The 27,727-nt window shown below is 41.4% G+C and overlaps 1 protein-coding gene across 3 annotated transcripts; it reads right to left on the minus strand.

Annotated features, from left to right (window-relative positions):
• Window positions 1-5,995: 5,995 nt before the first annotated feature.
• SIAH1 (siah E3 ubiquitin protein ligase 1) lies at window positions 5,996-27,316 on the minus strand. 3 transcript variants are annotated; one of them, XM_020788328.3, is made up of 3 exons: window positions 27,186-27,306; window positions 18,951-19,014; window positions 5,996-8,086 (listed from the first exon to the last, which is right to left on the minus strand). In XM_020788328.3, the coding sequence occupies exon 3, from the start codon at window positions 8,082-8,084 to the stop codon at window positions 7,236-7,238; it is 849 nt and encodes a 282-aa protein (XP_020643987.1). In that variant the 5' UTR covers window positions 8,085-8,086; window positions 18,951-19,014; window positions 27,186-27,306; the 3' UTR covers window positions 5,996-7,235. The 3 variants fall into 3 exon arrangements, with proteins under 3 accessions (XP_020643987.1, XP_020643986.1, XP_020643985.2); XM_020788327.3 differs by lacking the exon at window positions 18,951-19,014 and having other exon boundaries at window positions 27,186-27,316; XM_020788326.3 differs by lacking the exons at window positions 18,951-19,014; window positions 27,186-27,306 and adding an exon at window positions 14,476-15,367.
• Window positions 27,317-27,727: the final 411 nt, after the last annotated feature.

The following is a 27,727-nucleotide window of genomic DNA, read 5'->3' on the forward strand; positions in this document are numbered from 1 at the left end:
CTGCAAATGTTAAAGAGCTGGTGGTACACAAGAGCCCAGTGGCCTTTCATGGTAGATGGCAGGTTTCTCACTCAGGTGGAACTGGTACACTGCTTAGAGCAGGTGTCAGGGAACTTTATCTCTCCCCCCCCAAAAAAAATTTTTTTATATACACCAAATTTACATTACCCCAACCCTTCCCAGCACAGCCTCTCTGTTCTTGCTGTATGCGGCCGACCCCCCTTCCCGCTGGCCCGGGACCTGCGGCCGCTGCCGAAGCAGCCAGTCTGGAGCCACTACGCCACCGGGAAAGTGTGTCCTTGGCGAGGGGAGGCAGGCACCGCAGGGTCGGCAGGTCCACCAGCCATGAGCTCAGGTGAGACAGGGTGGGAAGGGGGCCTCCTCTCCAGCGGACTGGGCTGGCGGGTGGGGGCAGGAAGGAGAGCCCTGGCCACAGCTCCGCTGGGCAGAGTCCAGCTGGCCCACTCCACTGACTCCCCCCCCCCCACTTTGGAGGTGAGGAGAGCAGCCGGGTGCCCTGTGCACTTCCTTGCCGGGGCTTGCTGTCCCCACGACAGAATGCCCACCTACACACAGCACTGTCAGAAATAAAATGCCGTGACCATCCTCATTACCCCCAGGATTTTCATTTTTACCCCATTTGGGGTAATTTACCCCTGTTCCTTGACCACTGGCTTAGTGCAACACAGGGATGAAAAGAAAAGCCAGTTCTGTCTAGCCAAAAGAAAGGTGTCATTCTATTGGGAGGGGGCCAGGGTTGTATTTTTTTTTCCTTTTAAGTGGGAGAAAGGAGGATTAGTGGTAGATAGCCCTGAGTCCTTCAAGATGCCAGCAGGCTTAAAGGGGCATGTCTGAACACAAGCTTGTTAAGGAGGTAGCAGCTGTTCACTTGTATACATGAGATGCGACACACAGAAAAGACTGAAGCCAACTGCACTAGCAAATGTCCTACAGTATTCATTCACTGCTGCTGCCATTCGCATCCTGGATGGAGACCACTTTGGTCCTTGTCTGTAAAGCCTGCTTTAGTGTCGCCTGAAAACAAAACAAAACCCCTTTTCTCTAAAGCAGGAGTGGGAAACGGTGGCCTTCCAGGTATTTGGGGCCCAACATTCCAGTCAGTCCTAAGGGTCATTACCACTGATGATGGGGAAAAAATGGGAATAGCAGCCCCAAATGATCTTGGGCACCAGATCTGCTCCCCAGTCTCAGTGACACTGTTTCTCCAGTGTCTCAGTGTGATGATAGACTTTTTTTTCAAGCTGCTTGCAGAAGGGTTCACTGCAAATACCTGACACATGGAAAGCACCGTGTTTGCATTCTCATGATCAAGCAGTACTGCCATGAAAGACATCAGTGCTGCAGTTGTTCCAGTTAAGCTTATTTACAGCACTGATTACAGTTACAGATCTAACTAGAGTTAAATCAGATGTCAGCGTATGCTTGCTTTCTCTTGACATGCAAGACATACTGTGGACACCTAGTAGGCTTCTTAGGTTGGACCAGTTACCGCTGTATTTTATTTATTGCTCTTTCAGCTGTTCCTGTCTCCCACGACCGACCATGCGAGTCTATTCTGGTCATGAACAGCCCTGGACAACTTCCAAAGTCATAACCTTATCACACCACATGGTATCTGATTAATGTGAGATTGCAAGTGATACTGGTGGGGTCAGTTATGTCTGAAGAACTTGACACACCTGCTATTTAGTCTGCACACCGACACCTACAAAAAGATGCTTCAGATTGCTAAACTAGACGAGCAGGTAGCTGAAATTCCCTCTCAGCCTTTCTCAAAATCAGCTTCTGGAACTGTACACAAACTGTTTTGCTAAAAGGAGTTTTCAAGCACACAAGGGAAGATTTCCCAAGAACAGTTAAGGCAGAAATGCTGTCCACTTACCTGGAAGTGATAGCTGCTAAATCCAGTTGAATGTCCTCCTTTGGACACCTGTTAGGAATTCAGTGACACTTCCCTCTTTACAAACCTGTTAAGACTGGACTGTAGGGTTTGCATGAAATTAATGCCAAACCCTATTTCGGTTCAGCTTTCAATACCACAGGAAAAACTGTTCACAAATGTCTACCATTTACACCAAGCGTGGGACTCCTACAGCCCCCCACACTTCCAGGCTTGGTTTGGCCCATGATGCAAGTTGGGGGCTTGAAATTGGGCCCCAAGCACTCAGACCTTGCCCGCTGCTGTCCCACATGGAACAGAATTCTTTTATTTTCCACTTTCCTTCCTCCAAAATTTAATGCCCTTCTTTTTACTCTGACTCCTTTCTTGACCTCTCCTTGTTTAATGTTGTCATTTCTGAACCCTATTTCTATTTGTTTTGCCAGTGGGAGACAGCTACCCTGGTTCAGACGGAGAAACATTCCACAGCTGTGCTTCTCCCTCCTACATTCTTGCAGCCCCAGCTTTGGGGGAAACTCCAGTCTCTCCCCACCCCCACTGCAGAGGAATGCAACCTTTTGTCCTGCTACCCAGTCTGGAGACTGCTGGAAGAGAAAAAAGTTTAGAGGCACCCTGGCCTCTGTTTAAGCAGGAAGCTGGGGCACTTGACTATTCCATAGCAAAATGCTTATAATAGGAAATGACTAGGCAAGGCAGCAAATGTTAACAGAGAGAACCAAAAGTATGTGCGCAGGAGGAGGCGGAAGACTAACTTTCTCATCAGCTCCCCTGCAAACAGGCATTGTGATTGTGCCCCAAGTCACAGGATTCAATACACAATAGAGAAAGTCTACAGTGATTTCTTAACTTGAGGCAACTTGCCTCCAGAAGTTAACACCATTTTGCATTGTGCCTGTGGGCATAACTAACAAGATTTTGACCAGTTTGATGCATTTGAAAAACCAATCCTTTCAACATCATCCCTATAACAACTGTGAAGTATGCAAACCAAAGATACCGAGTAGCAAAAAAAGAAAAGGAAAAAAAAAGATTCATTCAATCTAACTTCCATCATTAAGGAGCCAGAAAGAGTGCTAAGAATACTTTGAAACACGCCATGGCAAATGAAAATAAAACAGGTCCAGAAAGGGGCAACCCATCATAGTGCATGCTAATTTCAACAGGGTCTCCATAAATTGAAATCAATTTGAGGGCATATAATCAATCTGAAACAACTGGCAGGGAAATGAAAACTGCATCAAAAGTTCTCAAGAGGCAGTTGGGGAAATTTTTTGGCAAGAAAGATTCCACTGGGAGTCACCTCAAAATGTCTCATTATAAAAGCATCAAGTTCAACAGAAAGATAAGTCCACATAGGGAAGGTGTGTCCTCTAATTATCCCAAGTGGAAACACACCCACCCCTTAGTAGCTAATGAATGGGGATCAAAAAAGTTCCCTTTCATCAGGTGTCAACATCACAAGACAGCTCTCCCGAGACTGCTAGCGGCAAGTCCAAGGGCTCCAAAATAGCAAGTCACCACATTCTTTCTGACACAGACTAAGTCCAGAAACACTGTCTAGTGAAGAACAGAATAAATCCTTTCCCTCTAGTTATTTCCAGCGTACGAGAGCAGAGGCCATCCGTCGTTGAGGACTAAATGAAGTTGTACCTAGCTGAAGCCCTTGGACCTCCACTGTAAAACTGCAACTCTGAACTGACTTATTTCTCACTCTTGCTGCATGTTTTGCCAGCTTAGGCTGGTCCATGCCTCACACCTATACCCAAATACTTCATTTCCATACTCCATTTTTGGACTGAGCCCTTCAAATCATTTTAACTTGCACATAGAAAGTCAGGACAGAAGTATAAGGAAGGACTGCGCTGCTGAACAGCGCTTCCTTGTTCCCACTGGGTTTACGCAGTTCTGGGTTTGTTTACCTCTCCTTTTCTAATTTTCTGAATGTAAAAACTGCAATCCCACTTACTATCATCACTTGTAAATAAACACTACTGAAATAAATGGGCTTCGCTTTCAGATAAAGCGTGCGCAGAAAGCAGCTGTACCAAAAGTTGAATACACCGGCATTATCCTCCTCCACATGTTAAGCCTGTTGCTTTACTTTTTTAAGAGAGACATTTTTAAAAACTTAGCAGTAATCAGAAGCAATCTTCGCTGGTTTTGGGGGTGAACATGTGCAAAGCAACTCTATTGTTTAGAGCTGCCACATGCAAAGACAGTTTAGGCCAGGAAGATTCACAACCTCCTCTAAGAGAGGAACAACAACAAGAAAAAATATGCTGTGCGGCATAGCATTCGTCTCAGACTATTTATATCACAATAATCAAAATAATTTCTGCACACACCAGCTGTATTTGCCTCCCAATAATATGGATTATTTTTTAAGGATATTAACAATCAGTACTTTGTAACAGTGAAGGCTACACGTCAGTTTTTTAAATGAAAAACCTGAAGTTAATAAAAATTAGCAAATATATGGAAAATATATAGAGAATGTAATCAAGATTTATTCCTTGCCTATTCAATAAAAACAAACACACCTAAAAATGACAGGAAATTTAGGTAGCAGGGCTGGGAGCGATTTCTGCCTGGGATTTTTGAGAGCTGCTGGTCACCAGAACAGTGCATGTCACCTCAACACAGAAAGGAAGATGTAAATGGCATTACTATCTTCACATAATATACTGATACTGCACACATATCGGTGCGTATAGGTGTGAAGCATCATCGCTTTTTCTTTTTGATACACAAGTGCTAAATAAGAAGTAAATTCTGCAACCTGGCTCCAAAAGAACTCACAACTTAAAATTAAAACCATCTCACAGAAACACCTCTATTAGCTCTGAAGTTCATTACTGGCACCAAAGCTGGTGCAACTGGCTCTACGGCACACTCCCCAAGAACCACATGCCATGCCACAGAGAAAAGTCTGGTACGCTTCTTGGAAAACACACAGCTGTCAAAAGCCCTCAGGGTCACATTACCCAGAAAACATCCCAGTTCTCAGATGCCCACAAAAACCACTTAAGCACACTTCACAAATTCAGGCTAGCCCCAGCTACAAGGAAGGCCTCAATAAAGTCCCCAAGCTCTACTTCCTAGGTATATATCCCTGGATCATTTTCAAAATGTATATAGGTATGCCAATAGTACTGTACTTCATGCCCTCTCTTAAATAAAAGGGAGAAAGGGTCAATACTAAAAACTAATCTCCTTAAGTAGAGTCAAAAAAGTAACAAGGAAAGCTTTATTTACATACAACCATCATACTACACCTTATTAAGCAACGCTTAATTACAAACTTTCTTACCTGTTGTTTTCATGCCTGCTTTGAAGTAAAAACTGGTTAGCAGCATAGTAAGTACCCTCTTCAAATTTAAGTTTGAATTCAAAACAAGAACATCCATGTATTTTACACAGAGTACATAATTTCTTTCTCCAACGGATTTGATCTAATTCACAGCACTGTATGCCACACAGACTGTTTCATAACCCTCCTATCTGTCCTTCTATACCTACACTTTGGCAAAGTGTGTCTAGCCTGTATATACCTCAGTCATCTGTATCCAATAATCTTCCATTTCCTAGACCTCATGCACAGTGCCTATCCTGCTCCTGAGTAGAAAAAACAATTCTCATTCTTATTTTGGTTTGCTCTTGTTGGACTTCAAAGTCTGAAATAAATATAACATGGTTATTATTATTAGACATTATAGGTTTAGGGTAAGTTCATTTGTGTAAACGGTGAAAAGATGCAATGACAACCTTTCATTAACAAGATGAAATAGTAATACAGAGGGGATGCACGCATATGGGCTTATGTTTCTTGAAAACTGATGCAGTGGGCAAGCCCTAGATCTCAGATCTCAGAAATTCCACACATTAATGCCCCTGGCTGGGAACAAGGGTCACACAGACATTTAAAGAGTGGCTCAACAAGGCCTTGGCACAGTCAGCATTCCTTTGGTGGAAGACCAGGTCACATCCTTGGAGAAAAGGTTCATCAATTCTGAGCAACATTCCATTCTAGATGGCTTCCATTCCATGAAGGAAAAAAATCACTTAAGAGTTTCATTTTGCCAGGAATTCTTTTTAATGACAGAATTTTAAAAAAAGACCAAAAACAGCTTATTTCAACTGTCTCCTTTAAACAAATGGTCTGTATTTATAATTACAAATACTGTATAGACAATGCCTTCTTGCACTGCACAACCAATAGATACAAGGATGACTTTCAAAAAGTCTAAAGATCTCTGAATTCCTTTGAAAATGTGCCTGAACTTCCACGTATTTTAAATTAGAACATTCTCAAACAAATTTGCAAAACTTACGTTTAACTCAAAACACAAGGGCATCTGCAATTTAAAAGAAGCCTTTTTCAGAACTTCTCCAACGGGGTGTGTTTTCTTTATAGAGCAAGATGTTAAAAAAACAAAACAACAGATGAATGAACAACAGTATCATTGAATGGACTACTGCAAAGACATAAGGGGTGCAAACCTGAGCAGAGAGTTATTTAGGTCTAAAGTTCCATGTAAGTACATGAGACTTAGCTGTACCACAACCAATGGCAGGATTGCATCCCCCCAAAATGTCTCATTACATAAAAAACTATATACTTTACCATAAGTAATTATGTGTTTCAGAAGATGACACCTGTAATTAATGTCAGAAGATTAAAAAAAATAATAGGAAAAGGGAAAACCTGAATTACAGAAAAGAAAAGTCATTTATTTAATGAAAAACCTGAAGTTAATAAAAATTAGCAAATATACAGAAAATTTACACAAGAACAGCAGCAATACTATGTAGTGACTTACAGAGAAGGAATAGGGAGAAGTAGTGGCCAGACACTAAACCGCCCTGCATGGCTTGTCGGTCAAAGAACAGAACACAAATGGAACACAAAACAGTATCCTCTTCAAAAGTACAATTAATCTACAAACAAGTTTAGAATTATTTTACAGCACTTTTCGTAGAATCAATTATCAATACAAAAGGATGCCCATTTTGGGTACGATATATATATATATATAGATATATATATAGATAGATACATATATCTACACAAATATATATATATATTCAGTGGTTTACTGCTGACTCACTTTAAATATATTAGTGTTATTACATGCAACTGTGTCCTGTACTTTAACAGCCTTCCCATTAATTTACCTTCATATAAGCTAGTCTCTCCCTACTAAACTGTTCATGTCTGGCAGCTGAAAGATGTTCACCTTGGTTTCCATGGAACTGAATACAATTGATTGTTGACTTTCGTTAGACACTGGCCCAAAAATGTCAGATTACGGCTTCAGCACATTGAAATTGTCACATTAATCCCTAAGTTGCCATTCTCTGCAAAAAGCTGTGCAATGCTGGTGTCAAAGACGAGACAGTCACTATTCATAATGGCCGTCGCAATTCCTTCATGAATCGATCGAGGAGTTGCTTCCCAAGTCAATCGCCGCCTATGACCATTGAGCTCGAGGCGGTAAGCAAAATTTTCAGCTTGCTTCCGTGTTCCTATCAGCTGAACGATAGCGAAGAACTGCTGGTGACCATCGTATTTCTCCTGTTTCTCCAATACTAACATGAAGTGAAAGCCAAAGCAAGACTGCATCATAACCCAGTCCACAGCGCCAGGAAGATTAATGTCTGTGGCAAGGAAAACAATATCTTCTCCCTGTAGTGTTGTTATCGACTTATGCTGGTGCATGAGATGGGGCATGACGGCATCCAGGGAGCCTTGCCACTTGCAAGAAGCACCAGGGCATGGACATGAATAAGGCCGAAATTCACAAAGCTCTTCATGGTCTGCTTTTTCAGTGTGGGGCAATGTTATCTCACAGCCAGAGGATGCATATTTGCAAGGAAACAGTACAGAGTTGGCCACTTTTTCCATAGCCAAGTTACGAATAGAACCCAGGGGGCCTCGGCAGGTAGGACAGCATGTAAGCTTCGGCCGACAGTTGCTACAAACGAGATGGCCGCTTTGGCACTGCAGAATTGGTGGCAGTACATAGTCAAAGCAGACAGGGCACTCAAAGAGACTGGCCAAGTCATTGTTGGAAGCAGTGGTACCAGTCAATGCAGGCACCCTCTGGGATGGTGTACACTTAGAGGTACCTGTAGGAAGTGCTGTAGCAGTCTGACGACTCATTTCTGTAAGAAAAGGAAAAGAAAAGGAGATGAGCATCTTCTTTAAGTGATCACTTGGAAATTAATAATGATATAAACCCCATCTCAAACCCAAGTTCCTGTGACTCTCTCTCTCTCTCTCTCTCTCTCTCTCTCTCTCTCTCTGTGTGTGTGTGTGTGTGTGTGTGTGTGTGTGTGTGTGTGAGAGAGAGAGAGAGAGAGAGAGAGAGAGAGAGAGAGAGAAAGTGATCACTTGGAAATTAATAATGATATAAACCCCATCTCAAACCCAAGTTCCTGTGACACTCTCTCTCTCTCTCTCTCTCTCTCTCTCTCTCTCTCTCTCTCTCTCTCTCTCTCTCTGTGTGTGTGTGTGTGTGTGTGTGTGTGTGTGTGTGTGTGTGTGTGTGTGTGTGAGAGAGAGAGAGAGAGAGAGAGAGAGAGAGAGAGAGAGAGAGAGAGAGAGAGAGAGAGAGAGAGAGAGAGAGAGAAAGTGATGGGCACCAAACGGTGGTCATGTAGCAACACACTGCCACTGAATATGGAAGGGTAATGTGACTATCATGGCTAATAGTTGTCTAAAAGCATATCCTCCATTTCATTTGACCAATCTTCTTTAAAGCTGACCTACAAGGCCAGGAAAGTATTCAAAAGAGCAACCAGTTTTACTCACACAAGTATATATATAATATATGAGAATAGGTATTATTCTTAAACATTTTCAACAAAAATATTTCTTAGCAATTGCTTAATTACAAGGAAACAGATAAATACTTGAAAAAGCAGGGATGGGGAAAAAGTGACTTGAAAACTTCATGCAGCCACCAGTGAGGCCCCAGACCCCACCACCTGCCAACGTCTGAAAAAAAGAACAAATTCCAAAAATGCCAATTGTGCTCCATGAGCCATCTCACGTCTAGTTACACCTTCCCAAGGTCCTTTTTAAGATAGGAAAGAAATTAAGGCACACACATACAGTCCCCCCCCCCCAAAAAAAGAAGACTAATTTGATCCCAAAAGCTGGACTGGCATTTCATTTGCCATTTGTTTGTGCATGAAAACACAGACAGTATGCTCAAAAGTAGGCAGAAAGACTCCTGCAGTCTCAGGAGTTGTCCATCCCTTTTAAAAGAGATGTTGCTTAGGGAGAGCAGAATGAGGAATGTGTGTCCCTCTGCACCAGTGGTCCTCAAATGTGGGTCCTCAGTTGTTATTGGACTGCAACTCCCAGACATCTCAGCCAGCATGGCAAGTGGTAAAGGCATCCGGGAATTGCAGTCCAGGAACATCTGGGGACCCCAGTTTGAGAACCACTTCTCTAGTTGGGTTGCAACATTTAGTTGCTCTCACTCCTGGCCATGCTGACTAGATCTGATGACAATTGTTATCCAACAAATTTGGAAGGCCATTAATTGCTCACATTTGAAAGCAGAGGCTCTAAATATATCTCTTAGGCCACTGGTTCTTAACCTTGGGTTACTCAGGAGTTTTGGACTGCAACTCCCAGAAGCCTTCACCATCAACTGTGCTGGCTGGGGTTTCTGAGAGCTGCAGTTCAAAAACATCTGAGTAACAAAGGTTAAGTACCATGGTCTTAGGCAACTGAGTTTTCATCCACTTTTTGAAAAGCACTGCTAAGTAGCTGACATCATGTGACAGTGACTGAATTCCAAGCATTCAGTTAAACAATATAAGAAACTGGCCTTTCTTTTGTCTGTACAGAATCTACCAGCAATCAATTTCGTCAGGTGAGGCAAAACAAAAAGTTTTCATTTAACAATTCCTGGAAACAAGCCTCACTTGTGACTGGTATAAAATTCAAAAGCCACCAACCCATCACACACCTATGCACATTTTAGGTTCCACTAAAACTACTGGGATTTAAATGCATCTAGATGGCAACCAATCTATCTATGGAGGTCAAACAGGATATTAAAAATTCCTACAAAGCAACTAGTTGCAGCATTTGGAGAAGCTGAAGCCAAGATGTTTTTCAATAAGCATAATCTGGGAGTAAAATGTTCCAATAACTCAAAACACCAAGAGAGCTTCTTTGCATGTAATTCCCATAAAACCTGTTACTGCAGACACGCCTTAGATGGCATACATAAACACAAGGCAGTAGCCATCATTCTACTACTGACTGCAAAACGAATTTGATTTAAGTTGCACTGTTTCATTGCATGCATTTCCTCCATAGCAAGAAACTCTTAAGTACGAAACAGTGTTCACTGTTAATGATGTTACACAGATGGGATGATGATTTCCAACACCACTGGATCAATCTAATTAGAACTTCTAAAAAACCAAACCAAACCAATTTTCTTTGTGATTTCTGTGCTGCTGAGGGGACTAGGTTCCCCGATACGTCTTGAGATCTTACATAGTGGGCAGAAATCTTGTTAAATATAATTATGCCAGCATAGACCCAATCTGGAAATAATTAATTTAAACAAATGGAAAACTTCTTCCCCTTCCCCCTCCTGGTGGGTCCCCTTTGCCCCAAGGAAGCCTTTGAGAGTACTGGGATCCAGGACTGGCTTTAATAGCCAAGTATTGGTTCCAATCCCAGCTGCAGCAATCCGGCAGCAATTGCTGACCATCAGGCCTTCCTTCCCATCCCACGATCTTCCCAGGATAAAAGGAAACCCCAAGGAGCTTCAGGACCTTGGTGGGGGTGGGAGAGGGGGAACAAAGCTTTAGTTTTGTTTAAGTTAATGATTTCCAGTGCCTGGATGTGATTTATGTCGGTATAATCATGTCAACAATTTTGTGCTGACAAAATTCCAGAACTATGTCAACAAGATTTTGCCCAATATCTTTTAGGCAGTAATTAGCAATTTTGATACACAATTTGCAATGCAAACACTGATCATCACCTTAGTGAGGAGCACTTAGCAAGCCAAGCAGTAGTGCCAGGAGCCAGAAGAATGATAGCATCCACAGTTATACACAATGGGTAACAGAGTTTGTAGGTTAGGCTTTTTTAAGATAGGAAACCAGCACAGTTTCAAAACCAGAGACAAAAAAAATATCAATATGCTGTACCTCTCACATTTGAAACCACACTAATTACTTACATGTGTTTTTTTTATATTAATCAAAATATTTTCACAACATATCTTTCTTGCCATCTGGCTACACTTCCTTGTTTGTTTGTCACTGCAAAAGTATTAGATACCTAAGAGAATACAGGCTGCTAAAACACTGCATGTCACGCTTAAGCTGCAGATTTAATAAAAATAGGGAAACTGAGGTTGCAATATTTAGATCCTTTAATTAATTGGACTAAAGATTCCTCTACAAATCCAAGGCTGCAATCATAACAACTTGCTAAGCAACAAGTTCCACTTAACATGGTGACTTCATTTCCCCTACACTGCCATAAGTTATGTGAAACAATTTTGGCCACTGAGACTTACCTCTGAGCACACATGCCTACACTGTACATTCACCCTGTTCATTGTTTAGAAATATGAGGACTTCCAAATAGTATGAAAGGCCAGTGTCCTCCTCCTCCTCCTCCTCCTTTCTTACAAAACAAAGAATGCCTCTTTAAGTTGCCTGATGCAACATGTGCATAATCAAAAAAAGAAAACACTTTTTTATCCTCAAATCACTGTTTTATTTGTATGTAGGCTTAACCAATTTAAATTTATGACCAACTAGGGTTTATTTAAAGCATGCAGCTGTAGATAATCCAATGCAGGAAGTACCAAATGTTTGTTCTGATTTCCCATTCTTACATTCTGTCTAGGGCTCTGAAGGCAACCACACCAGCTGCATTAAGAAACATCTCAGAGGTTTATTATAGTCTTAGGCCATAAATACAGCTAAAATTTAAAATATCTAGCTAGCATGTCAGGAAGATGGACATCATACCAGCACTACCAAACGTGGACAGATCAAACACTTCTGCAGGAACTCCTTAATCCTAAGTAATTATTTAGAAATATATGAAATTCCACACCCTTTTAATCAAATAAATGTACAAGTGCAATAATTTCATCCAACAACAAACAGCCAATATTCCCAACTATGGTATCTCATAGATCCTATCCATTCAGTTTTAAAGACCTGGAGAGGAGCCCAAGAACTAAATAGTGTAATCAAGTGGTTTACTAAGTTACCATTTAGTATCCATTTCTCTAAAATTTTTATGTGAATGCAATCACAACATGCAACCACAGGTTACAACATGACACTAAGACTCAAATGAAAAGTGAAGTGGGTAAACCATTCTCATATAAAATGTTTTAATATCCAGCAACAGCAGCCCTCCCCCTCTTCATCAAAATGCGTATTATGTCATTCAAATACTATCTGGGGCTGGCTCTTCAGAACGTAACACAGAATTGTTAAACACATTAACAACGTGCAAGCACTTTATGAGTATCACTGAGCTGAAGCAGAATACTGTCCATCTCCTCATTTTCATAAGGTTCTTCTGGAAGCCACAGCGCCCCAATTGATAAAGACTGAGCACTGTAATTCTCCAGCTACTACTGTATCAAAATGATTTCTCCCAGTACGCTTTGCAAACTTATTGACTCTCTAAATAAGAATATTAATTCCCTGTATTACTATCTGGTTTTGGAACCGCAAAGGTTCTGTCAATGTTATTAGTTTCACCATTTAAAGAATTACCTTGAAACCAGAGCATCTCCACTCTGAGCAAAGCAGGTAAATTGCAATTTGATCGATACAACCTATCCAATTATCACCTTTGTTTACTAAGTACAAGGTAACAAACAATTGAGTCCTAACATTTGAGAACTGATTCATTTTTCCATCTCTTTTGCATGCCTGTGTCTGTCAAGTTCTGAGCCTGATATTTAAAAAATCAAAACAAATAGCACATGGCCAATTTTTAGAAATCAATGTGACACAGCATGGCTGTGCTCACACTAGTACCTCAGTTAACCAAAAGTCTGCCTGATTGCTGTAATATTCATGTTTTGCTACAGCTAATCTCACGTTAAATCTGATTTGCCTGTCAAGATGCCAGCTTGACCACAAATAAAAGGAGTGCAACTCCTGGGTTAAATTACTGCCATATAACCAAATAATGGTGTCCTTTTCCACATGCAGGTACCTCCTTGCTCCCTTCTCAATTACAAGAACTTGATGAAGTGCAGGAGTGAGCAACTGGCCAAAAAACAGTCATTAAACTACAACATAAGTATGGGTTCAATGCCCTGACTTTTGACGAAATTATCAGTTCTGATATACAAAATAAGTCCCTATCTTTTTTTATAGGACATACTATAAAATAGGGGAGGAGAGAAACTTGAAATACAAGTGGTTGTTCATTATTTCCTTTATCAAGAGGCCAGCATTTATAAAATGTGCAAAGGTGCAGTGTTCATATTGGCAAATTACTAGTTGTCAGCCGCTGGAATTACAACCACAGTTATCTTCAGATAGAAAAACCTTTACACACATCTCTAGAAGCAAAACGGATCACTGTCAGGTGGAAACATATATGTGTCAGGGTGGAAAACTGATGTCTACACAACAAAGAGAACCAGGATAGATAGTGAGTCACTACTTGTAAGCATGTTTTCATGCATCTTCTCAAAACCTGTCTCACCATCATTAGAGCCTGTCAGATCATGCCCAAGTCTGAAACAGATCTTAAACCATTAACCAACTATACATGTGCTATTTTGACTGAACCAAAACCTCATCTGATATCCATATTTCAAGTATCCACTTCAGAAATCACATGAGAATACCATCTGCCTTTCACCTTCTCATACGTAAAGTAGTTCTAAAATATCTGCTGCAGCAGAAAGGAAAAACTCTGGAATCTAAGCCTTGGCACCAGAAAAAGTCCATCTAGAAAGAAAATGACATTCTCATGTCTTTTTTTTTCTCTCCTGTGTATTTTAGCAAAGCTAGATAAAGAGAAGCATTTGAAGTTGGATCAATACTCCAACACTTCAAGAAGCAACATACAGGTCATGGTATCAGATTTCTACAGCATTACAGCACCAGGATGTGCTAGATTCCAGGGTGCTGGGATTGCTTAGCAATTTAGGTACAGTACAAACATACAGAGTGGATATACTGAACTTCACAATGGGAAAAAAACCTATTGTTTTTATTTATGGCTTGGGTTCAAGCAGAGGCAAATTTCAAATATGTAGGAGGTTTAAAGAAAAGTCATGAGAAAATATATCTCTTTTGCCTAAAGGCCTTTAGATTTTTACATAGTAAATACAAGGCTGTCATTGCTTGAACCAGAATCAACTAGTATACTCATCTGCTGAAGGACAACCTTAAGGTGTTTCCCCCTACCTCACCAAACAAAGAAGATTTTACATGACTGTCACATTCCAGAGAACAGCAAACTTGCACAAACCTCACTGAGGTTTAGTGCTTAACAATTCCAATTTAAAAATGGCTACCTTTTCTTTTGGTGGCTTTATTTCCTGGCAGACATGTATCGAGAATTCCCTTCCACGTTTGTAAAAAGCTGAAGGTGGATTTCCCCGTCATGAGGAGTCAAACAGCTCATTGCGTTTCTCCATAGAAACAAAAGCAATCCACAACAGAGGCCCCTCCTGGAAACTTCAGGGCTTGGAGACAGCCGGCGCTAACACAATACCCAGAAGAGGGCACAAATCCATGCGATGCAAGCAGCTCCCTGTATCAAGCAAGGGCGTGGAAACCCAGCTAGACTCCTTTGAGAAAAGTTTCTGAAGTAATCCAGAGAGCAAGTCCCCACGGAAACACAGAAGGCGGCGGGGGGGGGGGGGGGAGAGTGGAAAGCAAGCTTGTAAATCTGGCCAGATTAAAGCAAAATCCACCTTTGATAGAACAGCTTCCTAAAATGGATTCCCAGGTTTCCGTCTTCACCACTCAGCCAGATCATTATCCTGGGCAAGCTCCGCAGTTCCAGTGATTGCGATTTGGCGACAATTGTGCTCAAACCCAACTGTAAAGTGCAGAGTAAAATCCAAATGTAAAAGAAAGTGCTCTTAAACTCAGGCTCCTGCCTCCTGCAGTAAAATCACTGGCAGTGAAAGGAATCCAGAGCTTGCTTCGCTCCAGCTGCTAACAAACACGGGGGGGGGGGGGGGAGAGGAGGAGAGAGGGAGAGAAGGCGGTGTCCCGCCTCGGCCTAGGGAGGAAAGGAGGCTGGCGAATGAGCCTCACATGACCAGCTGGAGTCTGCTTGCAGCCAGCTAACGCAAGCATCCATCAAAGCAAGAGACTGCTTAGCACAGCAAAGGAAACAGCCGACAAATGCAGGGCTGAGCCCTTCCTCCTTGCCATGCACTGCCAACCTAAGTCTTGCAGCTCACAGAAAAGGAGGGGCACCAGCAAGAGCCCAGCCTCACCCCCTCCTGCTTGCTGCTCTTTCTTGTGTGGCAGGATTAACAACAAACGGAAAGCAGTAGCTCCTGACAGGGTGCAGTCAAAGCACTCATCTACTGACCTCCTTCTCATCTTCCCCCTTTCTCCAACAACTGTGCTACTTCATTTGATTAAAATCCCAGCCGGGTTTCTGATACATAGGAAGCTGCCTTTTGCAGGTCCATCTAGCTTAGTTCTGTCTACACTGAAGAGAGAATGAATGGTTCTTCAGGGTTTTTAAATATATATATTTAAATGTCTTTCTCCCCATATAGAATCTAAGACAGATTTGAAAACAAGTACAATTAAAATATAGTCTATTACAACATTAGACATGTAAAAGTATTTTAAAACTACTAGTAATTTTTTAAAATACTGTCTTAGAAAACTCAAAACTCATGTAAGGATAAAAATATGCTACATCCTGTAATAAAACTTAATGGTGTTCAGTCACTAAAAGCCAGCCTAAAATGGGAAGTCTCTGACTGTCATCTAAAGCACTGGTCCCCAACCTTGGGCCTCCAGATGTTCTTGGACTACAACTCCCAGAAGCCTTCACCACCACCTCTGCTGGCCAGGATTTCTGGGAGTTGAAGTCCAAGAACATCTGGAGGCAGACAGGAATTGTCTCCTTAATTTTTTTATTTTTATTTATTAATTTTTAACCTGGTGTGCTGGCACAGACTAACATGGATACCTTTTTCTAAAACTACAGTACTAGAATAGAGGGGGTCAACCTGGCCTCTCAAGGGTGGCCATGCCACAACATGGGAACAGCCAATTAAGAGGGCTTATCTTGCATCCTTGGCAAACCATCTTATAAAGGAAGCAGGTCCAAGATATTAAATCCTGGCCCAGGTCATACAGAGAGATACAGCCCTTACAACAGTATAGACCCAAGGCCATGCAGAGCTTTTATACTTTATAACCAGCCCAGAAAGCAGCAACTGGCAGGTCCCTTCTGGCGGGGTCTTCCAGAGCTGTATCTGGCATGTCAAGGCTTGCAAATGTCATGGGGACCTTTCATATGCAAAGCATGTGTTTAGCCAAATCTTCCCATAAAAGGTCATGATCTGCACCAAGAGGTGTATTAAAAATAACAAAAGTAAAACTGAAAAAGCAAGAGCAGGAAAACTCCACTGCAATCTTACAGATATCAAGGAAAGGATCAGCCTACTATAAACAGAAGAAAATTGTGCTGACAAAATTCCAGAAAGTTGATGTTTAACTCAAATTCTGTAGCAAAGAAAAGGATGTGGGTGGGAGCCTGCAGCCTAGGGATATACACATACTGTATAGTCAACAAAGAGAGACCGTTACTATATACAAAATGCCAGACATAGCAGCACACGGCACAACACAACATAGTGATGACATATGGAGAAAACAACTGCAAACGTTAGAGGTTCATGCCTTTTTACCCTAACAGCTTAAAGCCTGTAAGAAATTAATATGGATAACTAAATTATTCTATAAAAACAAAATAGACAGTTACCTACAAAAAACAGAGAGGCCTTCAGGTTAGAAGTGCTGTTCTGATCAGAGTAGTTCACTCCTGGCCCTCTACAACTGCTTTACAATTTTTAAAAGACACTGATGGCTCTCAGACCCGAGATAATGAGCAAAATGGTCATAGAAACATATGCCTTTTAAGGCAATGTGGGCTAAAGCTTATCTTCTGCAGGCCTCCACCTTTCTCACCATGTCAGGCCAGTTCCACAATTGTTGCTACATTTCCTGGTCTGATCACCTGTCTGAGAAGCTGGGTGTGATGGTAGCTTAAGTTCTGCACTTCTCCAGGGACTCTTTCTGGGCAAAGAGATATTCTAACAAGATGGTAACTCATATCTTCATCTCCCTTGACTTTCCCATGTGTGCTTCACATGTCCTCACTTAGAATTTACACATCAGAATGTGGCATTTATTAGCCATAAACAGTGACACATACTGTATAATCTTTTGTGTATTTGAGGGAAACAGGTTTAAATTAAGTATATGTCATTCTGAATGTGAAATGAGTGTCTGTAACTGGGCATGTGGTTTGGGATGGGGGGGAAGATGCCAATTTTCTTACTAATACCTTTTTAGCAGTTAAGACACCAGTCTGAAAATATGCCAGAAAGCTATTTCAAAGAATTATTGTAGCTGCTTAAAAAATGAAGCACAATGATGATGAATAAGATTTTTTTACTCTTCATTGGAATAATATATTTAAATAAAATAATTTAAAAGCAAAGCTGCAAACACATTATAGATTTACTGAAACATATAATTAGACGTCATTTCAAAGAGCTCAATATTTATTGCCACAGCATTTCTTTTCCAGGTTTTTTGATTCCCATCCCTGGAAGGTTATTTTAAGTGGTCCTTTTTTGGACATGATCTGCTTCTCATCTAGTTGCAACTCATATATTGCATGCTGCTTTATAAAATTACTAACATAATTTTAAGAAGTGACCTAAGTATACATAACCATAGTAAGAGTGTTAAGACTGCATGCGGACAAAAACTACAAAATCATATAAACTGTATACAGAGGTTACCAAAACTACTCAAATGTTAACACTGGGCTTTGAACAGGAAATGCAAATATCCACCCATAAAGCACTAGTATTCTTGAAATGGTTGAAATAATGGGTGGAGCCAAACACAAAACATCCACTTCACAGAAAGGCAAAGTTATGGGCCAAGAACCTGAATATGGGTCCTTTTAAGGAGAAAGGCAGGGTAAAAACAAAATAAGTATGCAAGCACCCTGTTTCCCCAAAAATTCCCTCTCTATCTGGATCACACACTCCCCATTCTGTTGTCTCAACCAACTTTCCAAAACATCCATTAACCTTTTTTTCATTCCACCTATTACACACAGAGCCAGGATGAAGGCAGGTGCACAGGATCTGCCTCCTGTTTTGTCCACCTTCATCTATTCCTCTTCATACTCCCAAATACTCTACTTGCTCCTCTCTCACACCTATGTTAAGCACCCATGCAACCACTCTTAGCCCTCCCTCAGGCCACTTCCTGAGGTATCCCCAAAATTAGGTCACAAACACCCCTGCTATCCCAAAGACAGAATGGAACTCCCCTCTTTCACATTTCTATATAGAAATATCAGTCTTACAAATCCTGAGACTGCCAGTGGAACATAATGTACTGTATTTTTCCTCAGAAATCCCTTACATCTATGAGGTGTGAGATATAATTTAAAGAAGAAAAAGGACCTAAACAATACATATAGCGCAACCAAAAATGTGTATTATTTGAAAAATAAGCATACATTTTAATCATTATAAAATACTGTACAAGTATTCAATATTTTGAAAAAATACACAAAATTATGACCATGCCTCCTGTATATATAGATGGGAGAGGCACTACTGCCTGGCATGAAAATGAAACAGAACAAGAATGAAGGTGGAAAATTGTGAAACTGAGCAAGAACAATGGATTTTCATATCCCACACCATAAGCACCATTTTTATTTGGAGGGGCAGCCAAAAGCATTTCAAAACGAGGTTCTTACCTGCAGCTTTACCATCTTTATTTCCTAAGAATGTCTTGGGTTCCACATGGGGCCTAGAAGCATTCTAGGGAATAGAGAAGGAAGGTGAATAAAGGCACTTCACCCTACCTGTTCCTCACTGCCAGATTTTTAACAACAAGCACATTTAGCAGGTAAAAGGGAGTTATTCACAGATGCCACATCACACCTCCATTCTTGACCTAGTGAAAATCTATTTTATTTATGTATTTAGCCACACTTTACAGAGACCAGGAGAAAACAGAAACATCTGCCATAGTAGGAATTATTACACTGCAACCTATCCAAGTATCTCTGTAGGCCATGGCAAATGCAGATGACCACATTATGGATTGTTATAATTCTCAAACTGCACTGTGTGTTCTACTTAAGATTATATATATTCAGTTTTTTCTTTCAAACATTAATCTAGTAATAAAAAGTGTAAATGAAGCATTGTAGGTTAGTTATTACAACTGCACATACAAAAAGACTCAAGAGAAATGATGGTATGTTTTCTTGAATTTCTATCAATCAGGAAACCTCACTACAAATTTTAGCTTTAAGGATGTGTATGAGATGAAAAAATAAACCTACAAGGAAGTTAATACATAGCCTTTATTAACTAGAGATGTAAATCCTTGCTTCTCTCATTCTTTGCTGAACAGGTGAATTTCTGCAGGACTTCTTGGTGGAGTTGGGATGTGGAAGATGGGGCTCACATACAGGACTCCATCCCCACCATCCCTTGAACCTACACACTTGCATATTCTTGTGTCACTCTTGTTCTGGGAGCAAGAAACCTTATGGGGCTTGGAAATATCTTGCTGACACCGTGCCTCAAGGTGTCAAAGCAGCCTAAGTTGATGAGAGCAAGAAATTTAAAGAATGTTCTTCATTTTCCCATTACTAACAATCCAGTTATGTAGAAGTGACAATCAAATTGATCTATAATACTACTTCTTGCAATAAAGATGCTATCAAGACATTATCAATAATTCTTTTTAGAACCTGGCTGGACTAAGAGCTGCCCTCCAGATGTTGTTGGGATTGTCACTACCATCAAACAAAGCCAATGGTGAGAACTCTGAGAGTTGCAGTCCAACATCATCTGGAAGGCTACATGAACTGCTCAAGAGACTCAATTTAAACACATACAATGGACTGTGTATACAAAAAAAAAACCCCTGCCCCTGTTCTGTTTCTACCATAATGTTTCCCAATACTGTATTCTATTTTTTTCTCCAAGAGTTTTGCTTCTGAAGTTCCACAAGTTCCAAACCAACTTGTACAACATTATATAGAAAGCTGCTACCAGAAGGAAGAAATCCCACTGTGCACAACAATCTCACAAAAGCAGTTCTAGGATTGGGAGCAAGTTGCAAACGAGCAGTGTAAAAGCCGAACATAAAAGCTTTCTTCTTGAGTGCAGAATTCTCCCCACATCCTAAGATTCATCAGTATTTGATCATCTTCTGGATATCGTAGGAGACATTCTTCCCCTTCATGGGTGTGTATGTGCATGGTTTGCCAGAGACAAGCAAAATAACTAAAGCCCACAGTTAATTATTTTAGGTGGGGCAGGTTACATCCCATTAAATATGAAGAGCTCATTTGTACAAGACCTGCAATTTAGATTTGTTGTTGCATCCTCTCCACATCATCAGAGAATTGGGATTATTGTGAGGCTCAGAAAAGTCTTTCCCCCCCCCATCTTTATAAACTACAACTCCCAGGATTCCAAAACTTTTTACCCAGGCTGCAACTGTGTATATTCCCAATTCCACCAAAAGCTTTGTCGTAACCACAGTTACTCAACACTAAAACCCAATAACATACATGGAACTTTCCTCCAACTCCAGTCAGTTTATAACTGCAAAGTCAATCAGTTCAGTAATGCATAGCCTCCTCTACCTTTTCTAATAAGAACCCCTAGAATCCCAAATTGCTTCTTTCTTTCTTTTTTCCAGGACGTGTAAAGCTTGATGACTATAAACAGATACAGCAACTCCTTAGTCTAGCACATGTATTTGAGCTACATCATACACTACGAGTCAGACTGCTCGTAGTCTATTACTTGAATCTCTAGCAATAATTCTCGTACTAATGTTTCTGAATTCTGAGTCCATAGTTGCTCAAATGCCCAAAAATCATGAATACTTTTTCATTCCCTTGGAAGTAGAGCATAGACACTACTACTAGTATTAAAAAAAAATCTAACACTGAGAATGTGGAATACTTTTCCCATAAAAGACTGAAGATTAGAATAAAAAAAAACTCATGGCCTAGCTGAATGCCTAAGAGGTATTTAGAAGTTTTTTTAAAGACTATTTGCCACATGGCAAGCCCTAAATGTGGTTTCAAAAGGTTGTGACACAGTGAGCTTGGAGGAACTTGTTAGTTAAAAAAATAAAAAAGGGCAGGATCCACTGGCCATATGTGTCATTACAAATGCCTCCTTTAGATCCTAGCTAAAGTGTTCCACTTTCATTTGAGGACACCAAAATAACTATAGCATGTACTCAGAAGGCTGCAATTTAGGAATCTCTTAACACAGAAGAATCATGGTGCAAGTTAAGTAGCCTGCCTGTTAATGCGATCTTCAGATAAGCCTCACAACTTGATATCCCTAAATATTGCACTGGAAGAAGCCACATGGAAATTAGAAACATCCATCCTTATGCTTTGAGTATTATCTCTTCCTTAACAGCAGGAACTGCATTTGTTACTTTTAACATGATACAAAGTTTTAAAAACATAAAAGGTCATTAAGCTTCCTATGGCAACTTCTAAAAAAAAGTGTATGCACACACATGAATCCAGATAGAAATACTGTATGTTCCTATAGTGGTACAGGATTGGTTTTTAATAAATGTTAACTGATATTCTATTTTTAATATAGCAATCACAATCCTGTAAATGTAATGTGAATACTAAAACTGGTGGCCTATTACATTTACTAAATTGTGATTGCTATATTAAAAAATATAGCAATCTCACCCTATATGACAGATTGCTATCAATCTCTCATATAGAGAGAATGGATTGTAATGTTGCTTTGTATCTAATCATATGATTAGATGAAAAACAACATTACAATCCAAGCCACACCCTGAAAAAGACTACTACACATCACTTCTGAGTCCTTTATGTGTTTTCTTCAAAGTACTGGTTCACTTCATGGCAGCAAGAACCCGGGGGTGGGGGGGGGAGGTGAGATGTTCCATCTTTTGTTACACTCCCCATGACATTAACCAGCACTTTGTCAAATCCAAGTTAAAGACAGTTTTTAGCTTCCACTATCAAAACGATCTTTTAGTAGTTAGTCTACCTCTTGATTAGGACAAAGAAATTAATTAAATAGACCGAAAAGCTGTTTCTCTGTAATTCTAGTAGTAGAAAATTAAACATTTCTGAATAAATGAATCTGATTTACTCTTCTAATAAATGCACAGTACTGAAGCCTGAAATGTATTAGAACAAATGCTCCAACACCTCTAGCACTGGTGTTTGTAATTCAGATGGTGGAGCTTCTAACGCTTACACCTAGAGATGGGCATGAACAGAACTATGAATAGAAAAATGTACGAACTGGGATGGTTCGTGGTTCAGTTCGTGTAAGCATTTTGCTGAAACGAAGCACTGAACTTTTTTCTGCTCAGTGCTTCGTTCTACTTCAGCAAAATAGATAACCCAGTTCCTTCCTGCTGCCCCCCCCCCCCATTGCCTCCCTACCTGGTCCTGCTGCCTCTTCCTCATTTGCTGCCACCATCTTCAGAGACTTCCCTTCCAGGGGCTTGCCCTGCTTTTCCTGTGCAGGCTGATAGGCTGTGCAGCTGATAGGCTGGCGCAATTGCAGAGACAGCAGCCCAGCTCCCCTTCTAGGCAGTTTCTCTGCCTCACAAAGGATCTGTGTTCCTCAATTTGTTTTTACCTATCATTTTATTATGTTTTCATAAGCTGCCCTGAGCCACAGCCACTAATGGAAAAGCAGAGCAGAAATGTTAATTCTCACCACCACGATCAGCAGTATCCTCATTGGAGCTGCAGACAGAACTGAGAACTATTAGACTTTATGTTTTGAATTAATGAAAGGACTAACATTGTTACTTTCTCCAGGCCATCTCATTGGTGTTCTTCTACCAACCAGCAAAAGTCTTTCTTTTTAGGTAGGCCTTCAGCAATGGTCTACTGGCAAAGGATAGGGTGTTCAACATACTGTATCCATTGCACTTTTTAATTTGTATTATTTTGAGATATTTTAAAAACCAGTTTTAATTTAAAGTTTTTGTTTCAATATTGTAACTCGTTTAATTGTGTCAGTAACTATTACAATTCACTGTGTTTTTACCTGCACTTATAAAAAAAAATTATGAGCAGCTTTGGACCCACATTCTGGGAGAAGATGGAATATAAATCAAATAAATAAATATATAAACATTTTACTCATTCTCAAAAGGTTCTAAGTGGTCAACGCCTCATATCTTCCTGAATGTTATTTAACTTCTGAACTAACTGGTCATGCAATATTGATGTCAGAGCACCAAAACAAACATTCCAAACTTGAAAAGCCTGTGATTTCAAAGTACGCTTACAGCTTTTATACAGAGAACAAGAAGAACTAGATCATGACAAGAAGGATTTCTTTAAAACATCAAATACAGTGGACCTTTATACTTTTAAAGACCAAGATACGTTATGTAACTATACACTCTCATCAGATCTAGTTAAATGACCTGGAAGAACAGCATCTTCCTCTATATACAGCTGTTTCATGCAGAAAGAGACGTCTACTCATACAATTAGTAGTCCCAATATAGAGACAATCAATGTGGTTTTTTCCCTTGGAAAATGGGACACTGGCAAGATATCCTTTCAGAGCTCCTCATTTTGACCTTCTAACAGTTACACACACTCCCCACAAGGCCCCCATCCCAATTTTATTTAGCTTGCACGGAGGAAAGATCAGTTCTTCACTGTCCTACAAAAGGCCACATTCAGTAACCACAACTGCTGTACCAAATACACAACCAGCTACAGCAGCACCTCACACATTTTATCCACTTCCTGCACCTTACAGATAGCATATATTTACATACTGCCATGTACTTAAAAACAGCAATATAGCAATGTGTTGTGAAATAGACAGGATGTAGCCACCTAGGCAGAGGGATAATGCAAAGTGGGAGAAGAGGGGACAACAAAGGGGAATGAGAGTTGAATATTTTTTTGCTTGATGAAAAAAGTGGCAGAGGGAAGGGGGGAGTTAAAAGAGTTCAGCAAAGATTTTGACTAGGGATATATATGCATTTTCTGCACCACAGACCCTCATTAACACAATGACCTAATACAAAAGCCACTGCTTTGCTAGAATCATACTTACTGGAGAGTAAGTTCCATCTAATAGACCGAGTAGACATGGTCTAGAGGGGCGGGGTATAAATTTAATAAATAAATAAATAAATCTAATATAATGGGCCTCTGAGTAAGCATAGATTTGCATAATACCTTTTGTATTTTTCTGAAACTACAGATAACCACCTTCCTACCCACCCTTCTTTCATCTCAGGACGTGAGCAGAAAGGGAATGTCAGAACTCTTTAGGACCAAGAAAAATGGTTTAAAATAGAAAGTAAGCAAGCAAGACAATGAGGAAAGTGCTATTAGTTGCCAAGAACTTTTGAAGGTACTAAGGGGAGAAAGAGAATGAACTGCCTCATCTTCCACAGTCAATGCAAGAACTGTAGGACATATATAATAGAAAAAGACTACTATTTTCCTTTTTTAATTATTTTCTCTGACAAGGGAAATATGTGCTCCTATTTGGCCTTTTTATCAATCAATCAATCTGGACATTTTACCTTCCCATTCAGAGAAAGAGAGTTGTTACTTCCTTTATCCATGGACATGTGTTACAAAATAGTCTGGTACCTAGACATGGACAAATTCATTTGTACCTTACTTATCTCTGAGCAGTTACTCATCTTTTTTCAATTGTAAAAGAATGTTACAAAGAGGAAACATTTGGAAATCACCCTTATGATCACCGTAACACCCAACTTTTCCTTGTTTAAACTTTCATCTTGATGAAGAGGTTAGGACCACTGGAAAGCTTGTTCATGACTGTCGTTCCAATAAAATGTGTAGAAGCTTTTTTACTGAAACAACAAAAATTCACACCAAATAAAATGTGTGAAGAAAACCTTTTTTTTTTTAAATTAAGATTAGTGGAAGCTTAAATGGACATCATAGTCACAATTATTATCAAGGCAAAGGGAAAGGTCACCAGAAAAAAGTGTAATTTACAAGAAACTTTTATTAATTTAATTTATATATTTTTCCTCTCTCAAAGGAAACATGTACTGTACTCCTACCAGGTATTTATGTTAAATAAATAAATTAGTGTAGTGCACTAATGAGGCTTATATATCAATGAAGATCTATTGTTTTTTGCATCATCCTTTTTGAAGACTAATGCAAATTTCACTGCACGTTAATTGTTTTTACTGCAAAAAAGCTCACCAAAACAAACTGTATGGCAACTTGATGCAAAGTTAAAGGTGAATTACATCATTTTCACTACAAAAAAAGAGTTCACCACAGGCAAAATGTAAGCTGTCTTTTTTAAGTCCAAAGGTCAACTTAAATTTAAATGCACTTAGGGAGAGGATTTCTATAACATTTCACACTTTCTCTGCAACCTATACTTGAACCCACAAGCAAGTTTGAACATGTTTCTAAGTAATCTGGCCTTTCTCATCAGATTACTCAAACCCATGTCCAAACCCATTTATAAGTTCAAACATAGGCTGCAGAAACAAGTATGACATGTCATGGAAAAATATGACATGTCATAGAAATTCTTCCCAGGTCACATTATAATCATTCTTACAGAAAGAGTAAGAGGAGGAGAAAAGATACTGTACAGCATAAAAGGGCACAGACTATATTCTATTATCAGTCTCAACCACAGCAGATCCACTGAATCCCCACTCCGATCTCACTTAAGCTAACAGGAATGTTCATCCCATAGCGGGTCTCCTTGGGAATGAAAAAAGTAAAAAAATAAATAAAGAAGACAAAACATGGTGATGCCTTAAAGACTAACTTTCATCATTTTTTAATATGCACTTTCACAGACACATCTCCTTCATCAGACATACTTCTTGGGACCGTCAGGAGGACCTTCCCCATCCTGAACCAGGAGGAAAAATGGAAAGAACTGGACATGTTTAGGCCTTGAGAAAAGACTGAGGGGAGATATGATAACACTTTTCAAATACTGTACTTGAAAGGCTGTCATTACACAGAAGAGGCAGGATTTGCTCTTTGCTCATTACACAGAAGAGCGCAGGACATGCAACCACGGGTTCAAGATACAGATTTCGACTGAAGGTCAAGAAAAAAACAAAACTTCCTCGCTGTTAGAGCAGTAGGACAAGGGAAGAAGGCACGATCTCAAGGGGAGATAGATGGTGGGCGCTACAACATTGGAAACCTTCAAGAGAAACTTTTGACACCCATCTGTCAGATTTGGGTTCCTGCCTTGAGCAGGGGGTTGGGCTTGATGGCCTCAGGGGCCCCTTTCCAACTTCATGATCCTATGGAAAGCCCCCCCCCCGGGGGCCTCTCCTTCGCCTCCCCAGGAAGGGGCTCCCCTCCAACCCCCCCCCAGAAGGCTTCGGCTCCTCGGCCTGGAAACTCGCGCTCTCTCTTCCCCACCCACACCGCCGCCGCCGCCCCTCCTGCCCCGTGTTGGAAGCCCTCCCCACCTCGCGAAGACATGAAGGGAGAGGAAAAAGTCGGGGAAAGAAGCCAGGGAGGCGGCCCCCGGCTCGGCCCGAAGCGGCTTCCTTCCCCCCCTCCTCCTTTCGCCGACACAAAAGGCATTCGAGGCCAAAGGCAGGCCCAGCCGGCTCCGGCCTCCTCACAAAGGGAGGCGGGAAGGAAGGGAGGCGGAGCGGGGCCTACACGAGAGCCAGGAAGAGGAGGAGGAGGCCGGCCTCTCCCGCCCTGACAGGCCCGGGTTCCCTTCCCGGCCTCCCTCCCGCCGGCCAGCCAGGGAAGAGGAGGCGACCCTCGAGGCCTCGCCTCGCCTCAGGGCTCTCGTGAGGCGTCGTTAGGCCGCGGCGAGGCCTACTCGGAGGCTGAGGGGGGTGGGGGTGGGGAAAGGGAGGGAGCCGGGCGGGAAGGAGGGTTACATAATCCCCCCTCACGGACGCCGCTCCGCCACCTCACCTGTGGGCGCTGGGCTGGGCTGGGCGGCGAGCCGCGGCCTGGCTCCCACCCCGGAGAGATCGCACGAGGGGCGGCGTTTGGGGCTGAGGAAGCGGCGGCGGCAACGACGTCGACGACGGTCTCTGAGGGAAGGCTGAAGAAAAGGCGCTCAAGAGCGAGCGGGGGGAGGGAGGGAGAAAGGAAAGGAAAGGGGGGAAAAAAAGAGAAGCGGGCGGGCGCTGCGTGGTTGGCGGGCGCCCCTCTGGCGGAGGGGAAGGAGGGAAGGAAGGGAAACGGCAAACAAACAAACAAAAGAGGTCGGGCGGGCGAAGAAGAAGAAGAAGAAGGAGCCCGAACGCTCCTCGACACAGGGAGGGAGGGCGCACGCGCGCTCTCTCTCTGTCTCTCGCGCGGCTGTGGAAGGGTGCGCGCGCACCCCCGGAACGCGCGCCGCGGCCACCAGGCGCTGGTAGAGAGAGAGAGAGGGTGGGGGAAAGAGCGTCTGTATGGGGAGCTCGTGCGCATGCGTCCTTAAGCCGGCCTGTTTGCCAGGTCTGACGAGG

Source organism: Pogona vitticeps, chromosome 10 (genome assembly GCF_051106095.1).
Source record: "Pogona vitticeps strain Pit_001003342236 chromosome 10, PviZW2.1, whole genome shotgun sequence".
Taxonomy (NCBI): domain Eukaryota; kingdom Metazoa; phylum Chordata; class Lepidosauria; order Squamata; family Agamidae; genus Pogona; species Pogona vitticeps.